We start from the raw sequence: 23318 nt of genomic DNA on the forward strand, positions 1-23318 counted from the left end.
GTGGAAGAGTACCACAACGAGATGTAGCGATAAGGCTACATCAACGTCGGAGAGAACGATCGAATCCTGGTAGCTGGCGGTGATAGAAGGTAGGAACAGGACCCTGTGTCCCCTTGTGACTCTAATGAGGGCACCGCATCCAGTCGAGGAGCTGAGGTCCAAGTGCACGGGTTCTACCCCCAACATCAGTCCACTCGAGAGCTGATGGTAGCTCTGTCCTGCTCGGCTCGCGGATGCGCATAGGGGGAACCCTCAGGCAGTGTGATGGCTGCAGCTCTGTCAACGCGTCGTAAAGACGAGCGCGCGTAGCATACAACTCCATAGTCAGAGCTCGGAAAGCACGATCTAGTGCCTCAGTGTACTGCACCAGAAACCGCGCGTCGTAGTGACGCGTCACGTAGGGGGAGCAGACAACGACGTAGGAACAGTCGCTGCACTCCCGAACGTCAGAAGCGTAGGCAGTGAGATCATACCCAGTCTCATCCCCAGCAGGAGCATGCGGGATGTATCTGAAAGGGCTCTCCTCCAGGTGAGGGTACGCTCCACGGAGACAGGTGATGGCGATGTAGGCCGCATCATGGACGGCCATCTCGACCGACACTGCAATACCACAGAAGACGTGGCGCTCGAGGGTCTCGCCGCCCCTCTGGTCGAAGATGCGAACCTTAGCCTGGTACTGGTACTGGTTGTACTCGCGGAAATCCTCGAACACAGTGTACTCGGGGTACCAGCGATATCCCAGCCTCGTCAAGAGGTCGACCAAAATGGCCGGGAACCCAGTCGTCTCAGTGGCCTGTGTCAGGCGCACGTGTTGTCTTACGGGACGCATCTAAAAATAAGATTGACGGATGTCAAATGACAGTGTGTGTAATATATATTCAGGAGAAAGAGTAGATAGTCCAGCGCTCCGGGTCGATGTGATTCGAGAACCTAATGTTAGAGTTAGTAAAATCTTTGACCCGAAAGAGAAGAGAGAGTAGAGCCCGGAGTATAGGAAAGGAGTAAAAGATACTAATACCACCCAATTGAGATGTGGGCCCGTAAGCCACAACATCAGTGTTAGTAAAGTTTTTCAAACACTAGACTCAACTTTGGCCAAGGAGTTGGAAAGGGGGCTACCTACAGGCAGTCGGCTCTGATACCAACTTGTGACGCCCTCGGTTTAATCGTACGCTAATCATACACGCAAATGCGTACGATCAAACCCAAGGACTCACGGGAAGATATCAAAACAAAACTCTAGACACAAATAAAAATAACATCAGCTTCATATTACAAGCGAGGGGCCTCGAGGGCTAGAATACGGAAGCTCCATAAACACACGAGTCAGCGGAAGCAACAATATCTGAGTACAGACATAAAACATGGGGTGCCTTAGAGAAGGCTAGCACAAAAGATACAACGATCGAACGAGGCGAGGCCTCCTGCCTAGGAACCTCCTAACTACTCCTGATCATCAGCGGCCTCCACGTACAACGAAGGGGGTGTATGTGCTGTGTCGGGTCTGGCTCGTCGATCAGAGATTGAGATTTGAAAACAAGCAGGGCAACTGGACTACGGGTCACAGGGGATGACTGCTCCACCTATACTAAGCAGATTAAAGGTACATGACTGAAAGTAGCAGTTCATCAAAAATAGGCTATGCATCAGATATAGGAGCTAACTACAACAGTAGCAAAATACTAATGCAAGCAATAGGAAGAAAGACATAGGCGATATAGGAATGAAAAGGGGGGTTTGCTTGCCTTGCTGCTCTGCGGCAAAGTACTGATCGGCAGGGTCGCAGATGTACCCGGCAGCAGCGTTAGTCTCGGGGTTTACCGGTAAGAAGAGGGGAAAGAACCAATAAATAATAGCAACGGTGCAACACAAAGCATGACATGGCAAGATGCAGGCTAGACATGAGCTAACGTAGCAACATCCGTCATAGATGGGTCGGAAGAATATCTGACGATATTTTCCGGGTCTCGGGCTACTACCGATCATACTGGAAACGATGGAAATGTTCCATGTTTGCTATGCTAGGGACGCGTGACAGACGAACGGGCCGTGTATCCGGGTTCGTCTCGTTCTGCTCATCAACTTTCATGTTGAAAATATTTTGATCTGACTTACGGATTATTTAATATTAATTTTTAAAGTTTTATTAGTTATTTAAGAATTAAAAACAGATTTAATTATTTTAATAAAATCCTATTATGACATCATCGCGATGTTAGTGTTCACATCAGAGTTGACTGGTCAACTGACGAGTGGGTCCCGTGCGTCATAGACTCAAGTTTTAATTAAGTTAAATATTAATTAATCCATTTAATTAAATGAGGGACCCACGTGGCATACTCTAATTAATCTAATTACTTAATTAACCATTTAATTAATTAACTAATTAATTAAATAACATATTTATTTAATAAAGATATATTTTTATTTTCATAATTTATTTTTTATTTTAAATTATCGCGTGGGGCCTCCCTGTCATAGACAGCGGGTGCGTTGGCCCCACCGGTAAGTGACTTTAGGCCATATACTCATTTTTCCCACAGATACATAATCATGCAATTATCGTATTCCTCCAAATACCTATATACGCAAATACATACATCGCTTCTCATACATACATACATACATACATACGACATCTAATACATCTTTTATTTTATTTTATTTTAACTCTCAACACTCCCATCTCTCTCTCTGTTAACACAGTTACAAAGAAGAACAGTGTGCTCTAACTCAACATAGAAGAACAACATCTTCAAATCTTCCTACCGGTCACTACCGTCGACGGATCGGAGTCCCGTTTGCCCGAACGGAACCGGGACGGTGAGGGGAACGCGATGGTGGGAGGAGCCCGAGGAGGGGCTCACCAACGTTGATGAGACGGCCCGGTGAAGCCGGAGTGCGCGGGAAGGCGGAGGTGACGGAGAGGACGAAGACGATGCGGTGCCGGTGGTGGCGCGGTGGTGGTGATGCCGGTGATGGTGCCGGCGAGGTCGGTCGGTGAGGAAGAGGGTTCTCCCTGAGGGGGCGGTGTTGAAGGAGGGGGCCGGCCGAGGTGAGGCCGGACGGCGGGTTGGCTCGCCAGAGCTGGTGAGGTGAGGAGGGGGGCTTCGGGTTGGAGAGGGGGGCTCGGGTGGTGGCCGGTCGGGTGGGGAGTGGAGGAGCTCGCCGTCCGGGGAGGGGGCGAGGTGGAGAGGAGGGTCGATGGGGAGGGGGCGAGGTGGATAGGAGGGCCGGTGGGGAGGGGTCGGCCGAGATGGGGACGATGGGGGGTTCTGTGTGGGGGGAGACGAGAGAGAGAGAGGTATCGGTGGGGTGGGTGCGCACCGACGGAGAGAGAGAGAAGATCGGTGGGGAGGGGGCCCCCTCGAGGGGATGAGGGCACGTGGGGGGAGCGCTGGGGGAGGGGAGATGGCCAGGGGGTTTGGTGGCGACGTGGGGGGCTACTGCGCTCACGGCGGCGGGGGGGGAGTTGGGGAGCCAGGGGCGCTAGGGTTGCTCGGTGGGTGGCTGTGGCCTGGTCGGTTGGGCCTCTAGGCCCAGTTGGGCCGGGGGGTTCTTTTCCTTTATTTGTTTTTGTTTTTGTTTTTGTTATTTTAAATACTTTCTGAGATTCTTTTATTAATATTTATATATCTCTGTTCTAACTATATAGGACTTTTAATATCATTGAAAATGTTCGATTCATTATTATAACTTATTAGGGAACTTCAATATCTCTTCCGACATTTTTACTTAACATCACCAAACGTTTCTCGTTCGACTTTATTTTTAAATTTCGAACCCGACTTGGTTTTGACCAACACGAGATCAACGATAGAATTTACGATGATGTGGCTTTATTAGCGTGGGATTAGTGTCGCTTGACTACAATATTTACTGTAGCAAAAGTTGAGGATGTCACATTCTTCTTCCTCCTTCTCCTTCTCCTTCTTCTTTTCTTCTTCTTCTCCTCTTCCTTCTCCTTCTCCTCCTCCTCCTCCTTCTTCTTTTACTTCTTCTTCTCTTCTTGCTTCTTCTCTTTCTCTTCTTCGACGTAGCTTAGACTCATCCAACAAAGACTAAATTGGCTAATTATCCTACAAAATGACATAATTAGCTTAGTTAGGTGAAAACATCATAAGAACCTTGGTTAGCTCAATAAAATGACCAATTTAGCTAAAAAATGAAATAATAAGCTCAAAATGGCATAACAACCTTGGTTAGCTCATGAATATTATATACTTAGCTTGGCTTCCACCTAAATGATATAATTAGCCAATTTAGCTCCAATGTGTCTTAATAAGGATAGCTAGCTCCAAAATGACATATTTAACCCAAGTGAGCTCTCAAACGACCTATAGTTAGCTAGGTTTCCACCTAAATGACATAATTAGCTTAGTTAGCTCCAAAATGACCTATTTAATAAAAAATGACCTATAGTTAGCTAAGTTCTCTCCTAAATGACATAATAAGGCTTACGTAGCTCCAAGATGACCTATTCCCCCTAACTTAGGTATTAAATGGCCTATAATTAGCTTAGCTAGATCCAAAATGGCTTAATAAGCATAGTTTGCTCCGGAATGACATATTTTACCCAAGTAGCTCCGAAATGACCTATATTTATCTAGGCTTCCACCTAAATGACATAATTACCTTAGTTAGCTCCAAAATGGTCTATTTAATAAAACATGACCTATACTTAGCTAATTATCCTCGAAATGACATAATTAGCTCCAAAAAGGCATTCTTAGCTAATTTAGCCCGAAGAAGGGGACAAGAGGAGAAGAAAGAGGAAAAATGAAAAGAAGGAAGAAGAAGAAGAAGAAGAGAAGAAGAAGGAGAAGGAGGAAGAAGAAGGAGAAGGAGAAGGAGGAGAGAAGCTCCTTCTCCTTCTTCTCCTCCTTCTTCTCCTTCTTCTTGTCCTTCTTCTTTTCTTCTTCTTCTCCTCTTCCTTCTCCTTCTACTCCTCCTCCTTCTTCATCTTCTTTTTCTTCTCCTCTTCCTCTCTTCTTGCTTCTTCTCTTCTTGCTTCTTCTCTTTCTTCTTCTACGTAGGTTATTTTCCCCAACAAAGACATACTTAGCTAATTATCCTCCAAAATGACATAATTAGCATAGTTAGGTAAAAACATCATAAGAACCTTGGTTAGCTCATTAAAATGACTAATTTAGCTCCAAAATGGCATAATAAGGTCAAAATGGATTAATAATCATAGTTGGCTACAAAATGACATATTTTATCCAAGTTAGCTCTAGAATGACCTATACTTAGCTAAGTTCTCTCCTAAATGACATAATAAGGCTATGTAGCTCCAAGATGACCTATTCCACCTAACTTAGCTATTAAATGGCCTATACTTAGCTAAGTTCTCTCCGAAATAACCTATATACTTCTTCATCTAGTATTATTCTTCTAACTTTCTTATTTGTCATTTTGCAGATTACATTCACTTCACGGGAAGCTTGGATTATATTGATGGAATGCTTGAAGATGATTTATTGTACTATGACTTCACGGAAGCTTGTATTGAAACTATTGTAGTATATGGATATATATGAAACTTTGTATGCATGTGGATGAAACTGGTGTAATATATGGTTTGGTACGGATGGAACTTGCATAATATGTATGTACTATGGATGAAAGTTATTTTAATATGGTTATGAGTACGGAAACAAATTTATTTTTGTCAAATATATATATATATATCCTGATTATTGTGAAAAATGATGGATATAATAAGAAATAAAATAAAAAGGGGTTGGTTCCCCCCTTTGCCGTCTGCCCCCACATGGCAAAGGGGGGATGGCAAACGGCAAAGAGGGGAGGGAGAGGGGCTTGGTTCCCCCCTTTGCCGTCTGCCCCCACATGGCAAAGGGGGGGTGGTAGACGACAAAGAGGGGAGAGAGAGGGGCTTGGTTCCCCCCTTTGCCGTCTGCCCCCACATGGCAAAGGGGGGTGGCAGACGGCAAAGTGGGGAGAGAGAGGGGCTTAGTTCCCCCCTTTGCCGTCAGCCCCCACATGGCAAAGGGGGGATGGTAGACGACAAAGAGAGGAGGCCTGCCGTTAACACTTAATGAGACCGTTGGTGTATTTGCCGTCCCATTTAATTTGCCGTCTACCCCTCATGGCAAAGATTATTTGCCGTCCGCTTTAAAAAAGCAGACGGCAAAGAACCTCTTCACAGGATTTTATTGCCGTCTACTTTGCCGTCTGCTGACCGACGGCAAAGCCTTTGCTGTCCGTGGTTCCCCCCTTTGCCGTCAGCCATGGCAAACGGCAAAATTATAATTGAGTTCGTCTGATGAACTCCCACTTAAATCGACATCCCTCTAGTCATTTAAATGATACATGATCCATGTCGACTAACCCGTGTCCGATCATCACGTGAGACGGACTAGTCATGGTGAGCTATTTCATGCTGATCGTATTCAACCATACGACTCATGTTCGACCTTTCGGTCTCTTGTATTCGAGGTCATGTCTGTACATGCTAAGCTCGTTGAGTCAACCTAAGTGTTCCGCGTGTGTAAATCTGGCTTACACCCGTTGTATGCGGACGTTAGAATCTATCACACCCGATCATCACGTGGTGCTTTGAGACAACGATCCTTCGCAACGGTGCACATTTAGGGGAATACGTTCTCGAAATTTTTATGAGGGATCATCTTATTATGCTACCGTCGTTCTAAGCAATAAGATGAAAAACATGATAAACATGACATGTAATCATATAGTGACATGATATGGCCATTATCATCTTTGCTCTTTCGATCTCCATCTTCGGGCATCGCGTGATCATCATTGTCACCGGCGTGACACCATGATCTCCATCATCGTGTCTCCGTGAAGTCGTCACGCCAACTACTATTACTACTACTATAGCTAATCGTTAGCAATGAAGTAAAGGTAGTAAACACATGGCGTTGCATCTCATACAATAAATTAAGACAACTCCTATGGCTCCTGCCGGTTGTCATACTCAACGACATGCAAGTCCTGATTCCTATTACAATAACTTGATCATCTCATACATCACACATGTAACATCACAACTTTGGCCATATCACATCACATGTCAAACCCTGCAAAAACAAGTTAGACGTCCTCTAATTGTTGTTGCAAGTTTTACGTGGCTGATATAGGTTTCTAGCAAGAATGCCTTCTTACCTACGTGACAGCCACAACGATGATATATATGTCAAAGCTATTTACCCTTCATAAGGACCCTTTTCATTAAATCCAATCCGACTAGAGTGGGAGAGACAGACACCCGCTAGCCACCTTTATGCACGGTGTGCATGTCGGCCGGTGGAACCTATCTCACGTAAGCGTACGTGTAAGGTCGGTCTGGGCCGCTTCATCCCACAATGCCACCGGAAAAGAATAATACTAGTAGCGGCAAGCAATTGACAAATCAGCGCCCACAACCTTTTGTGTTCTACTCGCGCATGGAGTCTACGCATAAAAAACCTGGCTCTGATATCACTGTTGGGGAACGTAGCATAAATTCAAAATTTTCCTACGCCATATTCAGATCTTCCTATGGAGAGACCAGCAACGAGAGAGGGGAGAGTGGATCTTCATACATTTGAAGATCGCTAAGCGGAAGCGTTGCTAGAACGCGGTTGATGGAGTCGTACTCGCGGCAATTCAGATCGCGGTGTGATTCCGATCTAGTGCCGAATCATGGCACCTCCGCGTTCAATACACGTGCAGCCCGGTGACGTCTCCCGCACCTCGGTCCAGCTAGGAGGAGGGAGAGGTTGGGGAAGATCTCCGGCAGCACGACGGCGTGATGTCGATGGAGAGACGAGGTCTCCCGGCAAGGCTTCGCCAAGCACTGTGGGAGAGGAGGAAGAAGAGAGACAGGGCTGCGCCGAGAGAGATGGAAAACTGTGTTCTCGATGGCAAAAAAACCCCGCTATATATAGGGGGAAGGGAGGGTGGCGCCCCCTTTAGGGTTTCCCACCCTAAAGGGGGGCGGCATCCCTAGATGGGAGAGGGGGTGGCGGCCTGGTGGGCCTTAGGCCCACCTGACTTAGGATTCCCCCCTTTCCCTCCCTAGGTGCCTTGGGCTGTGTGTGGGAGGCGCACCAGCCCAACCAGGCACTGGTTCCCTCTCACACTTGGCCCATGTAGCCTCCCGGTGGGCCTCTCGAGCCCTTTCGGTGGTCCTGACACTTTGCCGGTGGTGCCCAAAACATTTTCGGTGTCCAAACCCATCCATCCTATATATCAATCTTTACCTACGGACCATTCCGGAGCTCCTCGTGATGTCCGGGATCTCATCCGAGACTCCGAACAACCTGCGGTAACCTCGTATAGCAATTCCCTATAACCCTAGCGTCATCGAGCCTTAAGTCTGTAGACCCTACGGGTTCGGGAGGCATGCAGACATGACCGATACACTCTCCGGCCAATAACCATCAGCGGGGTCTGGATACCCATGGTGGCTCCCACATCTTCCACGATGATCTCATGGGATGAACCATGATGTCAAGGATTCAATCAATCCCGTATACAATTCCCTTTGTCTGTCGGTATAGAACTTGCCCGAGATTCGATCGTGGTATACCCATACCTTGTTCAATCTCGTTACCGGTAAGTCTCTTTACTCGTTCCGTAGCACGTCATCCTGTGACTAACTCCTTAGTCACATTGAGCTCATGATGATGTTCTGTCGAGTGGGCCCAGAGATACCTCTCCGTCACACGGAGTGACAAATCCCGATCTCGATTCGTACCAACCCAACAGACACTTTCGGAGATACCCGTAGTGCACCTTTATAGTCACCCAGTTACGTTGTGGCGTTTGATACACCCAAAGCACTCCTACGGTATCCGGGAGTTGCACAATCTCACGGTCGAAGGAAAAGACACTTGACATTAGAAAAGCTTTAGCATACGAACAACACAATCTAGTGTTATGCTTAGGATTGGGTCTTGTCCATCACATCATTTTCCCAATGATGTGATCCCGTTATCAATGACATCTAATGTCCATGATCAGGAAACCATGATCATCTATTGATCAATGAGCTAGCCAACTAGAGGCTTGCTAGGGACACATTGTGATATATTTATTCACACATGTATTACTATTTCCTGTTAATACAATTATAGCATGAACAATAGACAATTATCATGAACAAGGAAATATGATAATAACCATTTTTTATTGCCTTTAGGGAATATTTCCAACACGAGCGTGGGGTGTGGTGTCACGTCCGTGCATGCTCGCGGCGGAGGCTGTGGCGCGTGGCGATGGTTCGGAGGGTTGCATGGTGGAGGGTGGATGCGTGCCCTGGGAGGCGTGAGTAGCTTGGATCTAGGCCGATGGTTGCGGGTGGCACGACCTGACCTCCGTGCCGGTGATGAGCGGCAGGCGCGGGTGCTCCTAGCGGGCCGACGGCCTAGCGCCCTTTTGCTGGTGTACGAGATCTCGGGCGGTGGTTGTCGTGCCCTCCCCTGCGGGCGTGAGGCGATGGATGTTGGGATGATGATGGCGGCCTTGGTGTTGGATGGGGGTGGCGGTTTACTTCAAGAGGAACCGCCGAAGGAGGTCGCTGGCGTGCAACCGCTGGTTGGTGGCTAGCCGCCATGGGCTGCCTTGTTCCGGACTTGGACTGCCAATTCCGATGGGGCATCCGGTCCTTCTGGTTACAGGCGTTGGTAGTGGGTCGACGTCTCGGGCGAGCCTCCGGTGCAGAAGTTTGAGATGCTCCTTCCACCTGGGACTGGTTGTTCCTAATGCGTGCTCCAACTCTTGTGCGCCTGGGAGTCGGAGTTGCCCTGGTGAAGCCAAGGCGGGATCTTACCGGTTGTATGGGTGCTGTCCTCACGTTATAGCGTCAGTGAGGGATCACGGCGTCTTCGGGAGGGACCGTTATGCAGTCGTATGGATCAGCGCAGTTAGTCATGGGTATGGCAGCGTGTGAGCTTGCATAGTTTGGGGATTGCTCCACATTGGTTCTCAGCACTCACTAGATCATGCCTCCCCGGTCCACCGGGACTGGTTGGAGACATCGACATGCGCGTTTTCTACGGTGGAGACGGTGACCTGAATCTCGTGCCTGGCGCCGGGGTAGGAGTAGATGGAGTGTCTCTCCTCCTCCTACCGTGGTTGGTGAGCTGTGACAGGGGCAGTTGGCGGTATCTCGAGACTTGGTTGCCGGGGCGATGACCCGAGTGGAGGTCCCTAAGGTTGGATCTTCGACAGGCACCATGCCGACAATGATGGATATGCTTCTTGGTCGTGTGGGTGGCAAGGAGTGTAGTGGTGGGAGGCTCGGGCTCGCTTCCTGTCGTTGGCAGAAGCTTTGTCCAAATATGGAACTGGAGGCTTGTGCTTGTTGTGGACCTGGGTGCCTCGTTGTGGCATCGGTGAGCTGCCGAGCTAAAGCTCTATGCTTTGACACCGGCGACGACGACCCTTGCGGACGTCACTCACCTCTTGCTCTTGTCGTTGTGGGTGTTCTCTCCGTGCCATGGTTCCACGTGAAGACCTATGTCCTTCCTGGACTCGGCAACGGTGATGCTTGGTGCCGTCCTCCCTTCTGAGGACGTTGTTGTGGAATCTAGGTGTTCGAATCCATGTCGTCGTTGTTTTCACGCCTACCTGTATTAGTTTTTGGTAGCATTCGTGTGTGTGTTGTCGGATTATCTCAGGGTCTAGTTTGTAAGAGGCCTTCTCATTGCCTTGTATGAGTTGGGCGTGTGTGATGTTTGATTTATATATAAAGTGGGTGTGAGTCTGTTTCGAGACTATAATAACATGCCCGCTCATAGACATATTTTAGAGCATATAATAATTCATTTTGTTTTGTATATGGTTCATATGAGAATTAAAAAAAAATTATATTCAGAAACGGAGGAAGCGGTTGCTACAATAATATGTCTGCTCATCTGATTATGCAAAGGGAAACATACTAGCTGCTTTGTTTTATACATTCGATATATACTAGCAAAAGGGACCGTGCGTTGCAATGGAAGAAAAACAATTATAATATCTAATGGTGCTGATCATATTATGTCTTTAAAATTTTAGGACATTTCTTGAAATCCATGAACATTTTTTTCAATTGCATACAAAAAATAATACACCATTTTTTTTAAATCATGGACTTTTATTGCTTTCACCAACATTGTTCTCAAAATTATGAACATTTTTCTAAATATGCGAATATTTTTTTAAAAATCTCGAGCATTTTTTGAATTCACAAACCTTTTATGTTTTATTCAAACTTTTATTTCAAAATTCTAAGTTTTATAAATTGCAAAAGTTTTTCAAAGTTCTAAATTATTTAAATTAAAAAATGGAACAGAAAAATGAAAATAAGAAACGAGACTAAAAACATAGGCACGAACTGTTTTTAAGATTCTTACACGTACTTTTGTTTACAATCATTGACTTTTTTTATTTTATGGACATTTTATCAAAATTGAAACATTTTTTGTATATGCAAACATTTTTCAAAACTCCTGAGTAGTTTTTGAATTCTCAAAAAAAAAATGTTTTTTGAATATTTTATTTCGAAATTCTCAGTTTCTTCAAATTGAGAAAAGTTATTTGAAGTTCTAAGTTATTTAAAGTACAAAAATAAAAGGGAATGGAAAATAAAAATAAAAAATGAACAAAAAAACAGGCGCCCATGCATGGGCCGGCCCAAACAGGTGTGCTACATCTTTTTCCAACGCCCAGAGCGTAATATAGGAAGTGCCTACATGGGCTGGCCCAGTCCGAAGATTTTCCTGTTTGAAACGTTTTCTATGACTTATAGGTGGCATTAGTGGGTAATTTTAGTCAACTTTAGGGGCAATTTGAAACCAACTTATATTTTGGACTGCACCGGACCGGGACAGTGGGTTAGTTTCGATTAAATATAGAGGGTTGATTTCAGGAAACCTCGAAGGCTTTTTTTGTAAAAATGGCACGACGGACGACAGAAGCAGTCGACGCTTTATTATTAGGGAGAGATTACATATATATTTCTTCCGTTCTTTAATCGTTTCATTTAGTCAGCGTGTAAGTACAGGTAAACATTTTTATTCACTTTTTTCTATGAATAATTTTGTTTATTGCAGTGATGTAAAGGTATAATGCTGCGTATAATTTTGATAATTTTGAAAGGTCCAAGTGCTATAGCCCTGCTTCTGGTAAGGTACTCACGGTCCATCATGCACTTTGCGAATTCCACATATTTGACCCCAACCGGTGTGGTCAACCACAGAATATCCGATGGCGACGAGTTTTCTCGGGGCTTGTTTGATTAATCCCTCTCAGAAGGGGATTGAAAAGGATTGAAGAAGATTAAGATGAATTTTGATTTATAGAGGATTTAATCCCTCAAAATCCCCTTCAAATTCCTTTAAATCTTTAGGGACCGAACAAGGCTCTACTGTTTCTGGCCCTTTCCAAAATGGTCCGGACCACAAGCAAGCCCCATTTCCCAGGTCGCTTGCTCGCTGTATAAATTTTTCATGAGCCATAGCTGAGCTGCATGGAGGAACAATCGAGACTTCGGTGCTCCTCTGTGCCCCAATCATCGGACCAAATCAGCGATACTGCTCTCCCCTCCTTTGTATTGCCTGCAAGTTATTTGCAGCATGCTTCTCCTCGCGGTACGGGATAACATGATTTGCATATCAAGCTGACACTCAAATTCTTGATGCATCCCATTCCCAAGACACGTCATTGACATTGGGTGTCCGTGTCTCTCACACACTAGTGTCCTGTATAAGTCATAGTAAAAACTACTGCCTCCGTTCCTAAATATAAGTCTTTAAAAAATTTCATTAATGAACTACATACGGATGTATATGGACATACTTTAGAGTGTAGATTCATATATTTTGCTCTGTATGTAAACTCCTAGTGAAATATTTTAAAATACTTATATTTAGGAACGGAGGGAGTAGCTAAGACCTTGTTCGGTTCCACCTCTTCTCAAGAGGACTAAAGGGGATTGGGATGTAATTTAACTTGTAAGGGATTATATCCATCTCAATCTCTGTGTAAAACCCCTTCTAAATCCCTGTCAAATGAACAAGGCCTAATGGATGTGACAAAAGTTTGAACTATATAGCTTCTTCATACTATGAAGTGGAAGGCGAGACCAAGTAATATATGGATGCGAGATGTACATGTGAATAGTAAAAACACTTCAATGCTTTGACAAATGACAACCACTGTATCACTTATTTATCTTGCTTGGGTACTAAGAAGGTTTCTGGCAGTCACACTATCTCCATTTTCGTACAAAAAGTAGCTACAGACTAGAAATGAAGCACCCAAGGACATAGAGATGATCAACCTTTCTTACCTGTTTGCTTTGAGGATACAGTGACACGAGACGGGTTGATTCCGTCCTTAGCGCACCATCCCAGTGTTTAGTTAAGATTGGAACCGAAACGTGATCCTTAGGGAAGGAATATTCCTTTCATATGCTTCATTAAGCGGTTTCATCAAATCAAAGAAATCATCTTACTATTCTTTTCTTATCAATAGAAAAAAAAGGAAAACACCGACGCTTGTTCTTTAGCGATGTGGCTACGTTCTGGTTCAATCTTGTGCAAAGGAGGCAAGGACGCACAACAATCTTGGTTGATATTGTATATTTGTTTTCCTTGTCATTGTATATTGCTAATTGTTAAGCCGATTTTTGCTTGACATTGTATATTGCTAATTGTTAAAACCAAAAATACAATGAAAATGTTGCTGCAATTAATATAATATACCGTTTAATGGAAAGTGATATATTTATTTTAGTTAATACTCCCTCCGTCCCAAAATAACTGTCTCAACATTGTACTACGTCTAGTACAAAGTTGTATTAAGCTTAAGACATTTATTTTGGGACAGAAGGAGTACATGACATGCATATAGGAGGTAATCTCACCATAAGATGTGTTCAATCACATTCTTCTCACTTCATATCTCCAACCAAACACAGGAATGAAACGAACCCGTGACATTTTTTATCTTCAACCAAACACAAGAATGGAACCAACCCATTCCTTCGGAACGAGACCATGACATGCCGTGCATTTTGGTTCTCAAAACCAAACATACCCAGCATCTCTAGCATATCCGGCATACGTCCGTCCCCGCAAAAATACAAATTATGTTTCAAAATATAAGGTGTATTATTTTTTTGAAAAGTCATTTTTTAAGTTTGATCAAATTTGTAGAAAAATATATCAAAATCATCATATCAAATGGGTATGATTAGATTCGTCATGAAATGAATTTCCATACTTGTTTTGTTTATTATTGTGAATGCCAATATTTTTTGCTTTGAACTTGGTAAAAGTATTAGAAATTTGACTTTCCAAGAACTAAAACCTCTCATATTTTGAAACTGATGGAATATTTAGTTTGCCGTGTGAAAGAGATGATGAAGTGTGTTTTATTTTTATTTACAATATGGGGTTCTGGTGGGACTTTCATGGCGTAATTTAAAGTTATCCGCGAACCGATCTATATTTATGTATGGAAATTTCTGCGTCGGTGGCTCATGTAATATATTGATGCTACATTATCATATGGTAGCACTTTTTTTTCAAGAGGTGGGAGGGTGCGCGGGGTCGATATATTTTTATATGCCGACTACTGCTGATTGATTTGAAAAATGGTTGGCACGGTCAAAATCATAAACAAAATCCAAAATTGAATACCCCAATTGAATGAAAGAGCTTCAAAATTAGAAAACATAATGAATTAAAAAAAACAATGGAAGAATTCCTTGAGAAATTGTTGATCCGTTCAAGACCGAGTGATCCAATTATAAATTGAAGAGTGCTTTGAGAAAGCATAGTGTATAGTATATAAAAGAATTGAATAAGAATGCTTTGAGAAATTGTTGACTCAGTCAAAGTCGGGTGACACAATTTCAATTGAAGACCTCAATTAAATGTGGACTCTTTAAAACTAGGATGAATAGCATTATAAATGATTTATTATATTTTTTTAAAAAGGAGGATGTAACCCTGATCTCTGCATTTGGACGATGCATGCAACCATATTATTAAGGGTTAATTGGATTCATGCCACTGAATTTTCATGACTTGAAAAAATGCCATTACAAAAACTGATATTTGAAATATGCCACTACAACTTTTGCATATCTCTACGTATGTCATTTTCTTCACTTAATAGAATAACAGCTCATAAAAGACTTGTATTTCAACGTGTATTACAATACTAACCATACTATTTATGTGCCTACCGAACTGTTACATTGCAAAATTAGATTTCTATCACTCCACCGAGTACTTCCAGGGTACGCAGCTAACAAGCTGGCTTCCACCGTTCCGTTCCTGATCAAACCTGGATGCAGCTAGCACCGGCGGGATGCGCACATACACAGATTTTGGCCTTCGTGCACGTACACACCAGCCTTGGCCGATCGATTCTACCACCGACCGAAAACATAACGCACGCATGTGAGCTTCAACGACCGGAGGTCGTAGAGGTGCGAAGAACGCGACAGGCTGGAGACTTGGGCGCACCCAAGAGGCGGATGCAGCATGGTGAGCGAGCTCCTCCCACGCAGTGGAGTGCGGCGCGTGGTGGCAAGCTCGTCAGGGACCACGAACGCGACGGGCAGAGACAAGCTCGTCGGGGTCGGAGCTTCGAAGGGGTGGAGATGCGGCTGGAGCTCATGCAGGTCCGGACCGACGGGAAGCGGACGGGCAGCACGATGTCGACAGCTGGCCGACAGAGGCGACAAGTGCTCAGAGCTCTAGACGTATAAAGGTATTTACAAGCATATATGGGTAGTATATGGTTGTTATTGTTGAAAATGGCATATGTAGAAGTATGTGAAAGATATAGTGGCATATTTCTAGTTTCAGTTTTCATAATGACATTTTTCCAACTCGTGAAAGTTGCAGTGGCATGAATTCAATTAACGTTTGTATTAATTATTTACAAAACATTTAAAGAATAATATATCAATAAGTCTGAAGCCATCATCTTGACAACATCAGTTGCTACTCATATTTCCATAATGAATGAGTGTCGAATGTCCGAGCCTAATACTAAATAGACATCACATCAAGACCTAGCATCTAATATCGGATACCCCATTCAAGCCACAATAACTCGAGTGAGTTAAACACCGGACCGGTGCATTTTTAGTGAGCACCACATGCGCATGCTACAATGCCATTACCTCCTTCATCCATCGACCCATCCTATGAGATACTAACCCATCAACCTCCATTATACTAAAGTACTTTTGTTCTTTACTTGTTTCATTCAGTCAGCTCGTTTCATTTAGTCAGCGTGTAAATTCGGTGAACTGTTTCATTCACTTTTTCTTTGTGAATATTTTTTATTCAGAATGATGTAAAGATATACTGCATACAATTTTGAGAAGTCCAACTATGATAGTCCTGCTTTTGCTCTGTTAGGGCATCTCTAGTAGACCCTTTAAAATTGACCCTTAAAACCGCGTACAAAATGTAATATAAACCATTTTAATGATATGAAATTGTTTCGGACAAAGCAGATCACGTAAATAAAACTGTATCCCACTATAGCTTATTTTTTCTTTTTTCTTTCTTTCGGTGAGCCGTCTCTGGCCACGGCGTGCCTCGTCCTAGCGACCCGGCTTGCCCCGACGCCGCGCGCCTCACCCCGGTCTCGTCTTGGTGCCATACATTCCTGGTCACGCATGCAGTGAAGGAGCCCTGCGCCGTTCGCCCCAACCGTGTGCTTCCTGCATGCCCGCTGTTAGCTTTTCGCCCTGAGGACCGAACACACGATCACCCTGCAGCTCGACTAGTCAATATGCAAGTCGTTGCATATTGAACTTCACTTAACTCGTTGCATATTGAACTTCACTTAATATAGAACTAAATAATTCGTATGTGGAGTTTCGTCAATATGCAACTCGTTGCATATTGAACTTCACTTAATGTGTAGTGTTTGATTGTTGTGACTTGCCATGCCATGTCTTGCATATATTCAACCGTTCAAGCATCATATGTGTTGTGCATCGTGTGGTGTATATCGTGTGTTGATTCTTGTTTCCGGTTTGCTTCGTCTCAATAGAGTTCCGCAAGCATGTCGGATTGTGAGGACCCGTTCGACAACATCGGTTCGTCTGCTTCACGGAATCGTTCTTCTTCCAAGCGGGATCTCAGGTAAGATGACCATTTCCCCAGATACCATTACTATCATTGCCATGCTAGTTTTACCGTTTCTATCGCTATGTCTCGTTGCCTACCACCTGTTAAATATCAGCCTCTCAACATTGCCATGAAAACCTTCAACCTGTTCACAACCTAGCAAACCACTGTTTGGTTATGTTACCGCTTGCTTAACCATGTGTTAGCGTTGCTAGTTGCAGGTGCAGTTGCTTCCATGTGATAACATGGGTTCTTTGTTTTTATCACCCTATTAATGCTGTTTAATTTAATGCAACTATATACTTGGTAAAAGGTGGAAGGCTCGGCCTTTCTAGCCTGGTGTTTTGTTCCACCTTTGCCCCTTAGTTTCGGCTACCGGTGTTATGTTCCATAATTGAGCGCTCCTAACACGATCGGGGTTGTTATGGGGACGCCCTTGATAATTCGTTTTAGATTAAAGCTGGTCTGGCAAGGCCCAACATTGGTTCTACATTTTCCTAACATAATAATACTGTTAATATTGAAAAGCATAGGGCGTCATGAACCCGATGAGTAATTCTACATAATACAAGGAGTGCCACTACTGATGGTGCTGGTCCAAAACAGAGCATCGTGCGGGACCAACCCGGGGCAACCCGGGAGATATCTATCAGGCCACCGTACGCTTCGCTTATCCGTCATGTCCTGAGAACGAGATACGCGGCTCCTATCGGGATTGTCGACACGTCGGGTGGCCTTGCTGGATTAGTTTGACCTTTGACGAATGTCTTGCACATCGGGATTCCAGTGAAGCTTTTGGTAATCTCAGAGTTGAGGTTTTCCACTAAGGAGTCCGACGAGATCGCGAGCTTCATGATCGAGGACTTCTATGCGGCTTGTGGTAATTTGTGATGGACTAGTTGGAGCACCCCTCCAGGGTTAAATCTTTCGGAAAGCCGTGACCGCGATTATGTGGCAACATGGAAACTTTGTTGAACACTGGTTCTAGATAACTTGAAGTTAACTTAATTAAAATATGCCAACTGAGTGCGTAACCGTGACTGTCTCTTTCGTGAGCTCCCTCTCCGATCGAAGACACGGTGGGGTTATGTTTGACGTAAGTAGGTGTTCAAGATCATTCTTTTGATCAACAGTAGTTCACGTCCGCTATGCGTAGATTATTCCCCTTCTTATTTCTTGTACTCAAGTTAGCCACCTCACATATGCTTAGTCGTTTGCTGTCGCCTCACCACTTAACCATACCTCACCCACTAAGCTTTGCTAGTCTTGATACCTTTGGAAATGAGATTGCTGAGTACCCTGTGGCTCACAGATTACTACAACACCAGTTGCAGGTACATGTAAATATTACTTGACACGAGCGCGTTGATTGTTCATTTGGAGTTGCTTCTTCTTCTTCTTCTTCTTCATCATCGATCTAGGATGGGTTCCAGGGCGGCAGCCTGGGATAGCAAGGATGGACGTCGTTTTCTTTTCTCGTTTGTTTTCATCCGTAGTCGGACCCTGCTCTTCTTCGTGTTGTTTATGTATTGTGCTGATGTGACTCTGATGTAGCTTGTGGCGAGTGTAAGCCAACTCCATATATCTCATCTTTTCCATACATGTACTTGTAACGATATCCATTCTTGCGAAACGACGAGATGCTCTTCTATCCCTAACGAGGCCCTCGTGCCAAATTGAGGATAGATCGCATCTTGGGCGTTACAAATATCATCGAGAATAGAGTTCCCACGAACATGAGATATGAGTGCCAACATTCGGGAATCCTAGTTTAAGTACAAAAGAAATGCTCAATCAACGATAATGTTTTGAACGACTCGAAGAAAATGTCACTAGGAATCATGGCATCTTAAATTTCAAGCATAAGTAGCACTATTGTTATTATTAAGTTTCAAGTATATAAGTGCATAATGGATCCTCGTAGATTACATGATAGCAGACTAACATCTGAAGTATATAAGTATGTAATGATATGCACATAATTTTATAATAGCACATCTTAGTTTCATTACCGTTCAATGACCTTGATATGCACACAACAAATCTAGATACTTTTGTTGGAAATATGCCTAGAGGCAATAATAAGTTAGTTATTACTATATTTTCCTTGTTCATGATAATCGTTTATTATCCATGCTAGAATTATATTGATTGGAAACTCAAATACATGTGTGGATACATAGCCAACACTGTGTCCCTAGTGAGCCTTTAATGGGCTAGCTCGTTGATCAAAGATGGTCAAGGTTTCCTGGCCATAGACATGAGTGGTCATTTGATAACGAGATCACATCATTAGGAGAATGATGTGATGGACAAGACCCAAACTATGAACGTAGCATATGATCGTGTCAGTTTATCGCTACTGTTTTCTGCATGCAAGTATATGTTTCTATGACCATGAGATCATGCAACTCCCGGGCACCGGAGGAATGCCTTGTGTGTATCAAACGTCACAACATAACTGGGTGACTATAAGGTGCTCTACAGGTATCTCCGAAGGTGTCTGTTGGGTTGGCGTGAATCGAGACTGGCATTTGTCACTCCGTATGACAGAGAGGTATCTCTAGGGCCCACTCGATAATACAACTTCACAAGAAACTTGCAAGCAATGTGACTAACGAGTTAGTTACGAGATCCTGTATTATGAAACGAGTAAAGAGACTTCCCGGTAACGAGATTGAACTAGGTATGTAGATACCAACGATCGAATCTCGGGCAAGTAACATACCGATGGACAAAGCGAACAATATACGGGATTGATTGAATCCTTGACATCGTGGTTCGACCGATAAAGATCTTCGTAGAATATGTAGGAGCCAATATGGGCATCCATGTCCCGCTATTGGTTATTGATCGGAGAGTGTCTCGATCATGTCTGCATAGTTCTCAAACCCGCAGGGTGTGTACACTTAAGGTTCAGTGACGATATAGAGATAGTTGAGTTATAGTGTTGGTGACCGAAGGTTGTTCGGAGTCCCGGATGTCACGAGGAGCTCCGAAATGGTCCGGAGGTAGATATATATATATATATATATATATATATATATATATATATATATATATATATATATATATATATATATATATATATGAAAGCAGTACTAGGGTTCCGGAATAGTTTCGGGGTTTACCGGTATTGTATCGGGACTGCCTAAAGGGTTCCGGGGGTCCACCCACCCCGGAGGCCACATGGGCCTGAGTGGTGGCGCACTAGCCCCTGGTGGGCTTGGGCAGCTGACCCCAAGAGGCCCTTGCGTCCAAGGGTAGGTGGGAGGAAGTGCCTTGGTGGAGGAGTCCTCGCTAGGGTGTCCACCTCCCTTGTGGAGGAGGACTCCTCCCTAGTTCGGCCAAACCCTCTCTCCTTGGAGGAGGGGCCAAGGCTAGCCCTACCCACCCTTCCTGTTATAAATAGAGAGGGAGAGGGAGGCAGCCAGAGCGAGCTTCGTCTGCCATGGTACCTCTGAATGGTCTGGTAGCTCAAGGATAACATCGGACATACACATGCTACTGTCCGGAGGCATGGCCGAATCGAAGCTACGTTTCCAGTCCGAAGACTGGGGTTCGTGGCGGAGGTCGAGGGTGGAGGTCGGAGCGGCGAGTGTCTCTATCTGTGTGTTTGGGGGAGGGACGATGCTGGGAGAACTCTGTGGAGAGCTCGAGAAATTTTCGTTTTGTTTTTGTTTGGAGGATTTGGATCAATGCCCTCGCGTCAAGAGAACTGCATGGAAGGGGAATTAGTTTTTTCATTCTGTTAAAAACGGTGATGCTAAAATTTTGAAATTCTTTCTCACTGAAGCAATGAATTCGGACATATTACGAGCACTACGTTGAATTGTACAGTATGAAGACTATGTAGATGAAACGATGGATGCGGTCCTTACGAAAGCGTACAAAAAAGCATATCCTCAATTCTTTAGGTAAAAGTTTGAACATGTACTCCACCATAATGAATCATCCTGATATTTTCAAGGGGTAAATTTGGTACAATTTATTGTGGGGTATGCTTGCCGGGTTTGACGTGATGTACGTGCTCCGACTTTCTATATTCGTTCCATATTTAAATTAAATATGAGGGATGCCCATTAGTCCGGATGTTTAAGACTCATTTTTTTTTGACCGGTCATTAATCAGGTTGTTCGACCGAGCGTTTGAAACGGGTTTGGGACGCCAGACGTGTAAATGCTCTAAGCACCCAAAGAGAATATAAATCTTTCTTTCTTTGTCACAAGGGTAGTCCAGTGTTTGCAAGTTGGAACATGGTGTGACATGATGATGTCATCTCCTCTTGATTTTTGTGATAATTAATCAGTCCAGATCGCAACGTTTGTCTTGCGTCTTGCCACGCTCTAACTCGCTAGCCGTTAAGCCAACCCCTCGCCGTCCAACGGTAGCAAATGAGATTCCCTTCGCACGCTCATTGACTATATTAATCTCGCTCGCCCACTCTCTGCTTCACCCAACACTCTCAAGTCACCACCATCTTCTAACCTCTGACAACTCCTTGCTTCGATCAGTTTGCTTGGTTGCCAGTGATCAAGAATAAATCAGCTTGCGGCGTCGGCAGACAGCAGTAACAATGGCTGGTGGGCAAGTGGCGGCGAACAGGGCGTTCCTGCTCTGCAACTACTTGCTTCTGGCCGCGGCGTCGGGCTGCATCTTCCTCACGCTGTCGCTCCGCCTCGTCCCATCCCCGTGCGGCCTGCTCCTCCTCTTCCTGCATGCGCTCACCGCGGTCTTCGCCGCGGCTGGCTGCTCGGGCTCCTTCACAAACCCCGCAGCCGGCGCCGGAGCCCAGCACGCTGCGCACACCGCAGGTGCCGTCCTCACTGCCATCTTCCAGGGCGCTGCAGCCGTGTTCGCATTCACCCGCACGGCTGACTTCCTCACCGAGCTGCGGTCCTACGTCCGGGAGGAGGATGGTGCAGCCATCCTCAAGCTCGTCGGCGGTCTTGGGGCCGCCATTTTCGTGCTCGAGTGGGCCTCGCTCGCGCTCGCCTTCGCTCTTCGGCTCAGCGAAGACGGTGGCGAGGAGGCGGCCGACGGGGGCGAGTACGCCAAGGGCTGGCCGTCTGGCTACCACGTCCGATTCTGGTTCAGCTCAGAGCCCGTCGAGATGGATGAACGGAGAGGCAAATGAGGATATTTCCTTTTTCTTGTACTCTCTCGTGTACTAAAATGAGGATATTTCCTTTTTCTTGTACTCCCTCGTGTACTAAATATAAGTATTTTAAAAGATTTCATTAAAGGGCTAAATACGGACTAAAATGAAATAATTTTTTTCTTTATTAATATGTATCTCATTCATATCATAAAGATCATAGTATAAGTCACATAAAAAACCAACATGACAAAACTAAAAAGATAGAAGAACATCTCTCATTTTGACACCAACGCTGGGCACTTGTCTCCGGCACCACCACATCAGCCACCGAAGAATGACGCATCACATTCTCACCCGAGCTCGACGTGCGCGCGGCTTCATAGCTGATATGCATCTTTGCGGATCTTCAAGGTGGCTCACCAAAAGTAAATCCCTTGCCGTTGAACGAATCAGACCGGGGAAACACCCGAGACATGTCATCGAACTCCAGATCTAGCATCCCACCACGACTAAGACGTTGAAGGAGGAAACCATATCTGTCATCCACGAACCATGAATCCATTACACGTTCCGTCTTTCAAATGTCGTCGATGCTAGAGCAAGCACCGTCACAATGACGGAGCCCGATGACACATGTCCACCACGAGGATGCCGCCACCGCCACGCCATCGTTGCTTGAACATACTGGTTTTCAAATCCATCCCCAACCATAGGACCGATGGCCTCGTCAGGGAAGGATCCGAATAATCTTTATCCAACGTCGTCATCGCCACTGTCGAAGCCAAGACGATGAACAACCTAAAAAGCTAGACTACAAGAAACTAAAAAACGATCCACACGCGTGGATCTGGTGACCCTCCTCACCACCGACGACCTCGGAGGAGGAGAGCCGCCAGAGGACAACGTTGGAAGATTGTCCTCTCCTCGTGATGTAAAATAAATGAATCTATAATTTAAAACATGTCTATATACATTCATATGTAGTTCTACAATGAAACCTTTAAAAAAACTTATATTTAGAAACAGAGGGAGTACAAGTTAGTAATAATTTAACTATTGTACCAGTACAAAATACTCTATGCAAGAAAAGGCAAACA

The 23318-nt window shown here is 44.7% G+C and overlaps 1 protein-coding gene across 1 annotated transcript; it reads left to right on the top strand.

The window, feature by feature from the left end:
• Positions 1 to 21573: 21573 nt before the first annotated feature.
• On the top strand, positions 21574 to 22373 carry LOC123415852. Its single transcript, XM_045106762.1, has one exon. It carries the CDS (start codon positions 21697 to 21699, stop codon positions 22255 to 22257), a length of 561 nt encoding a protein of 186 aa, XP_044962697.1. The 5' UTR covers positions 21574 to 21696; the 3' UTR covers positions 22258 to 22373.
• Positions 22374 to 23318: the final 945 nt, after the last annotated feature.

The sequence above is a fragment of the Hordeum vulgare genome, chromosome 1H (genome assembly GCF_904849725.1).
Source record: "Hordeum vulgare subsp. vulgare chromosome 1H, MorexV3_pseudomolecules_assembly, whole genome shotgun sequence".
Classification (NCBI taxonomy): domain Eukaryota; kingdom Viridiplantae; phylum Streptophyta; class Magnoliopsida; order Poales; family Poaceae; genus Hordeum; species Hordeum vulgare.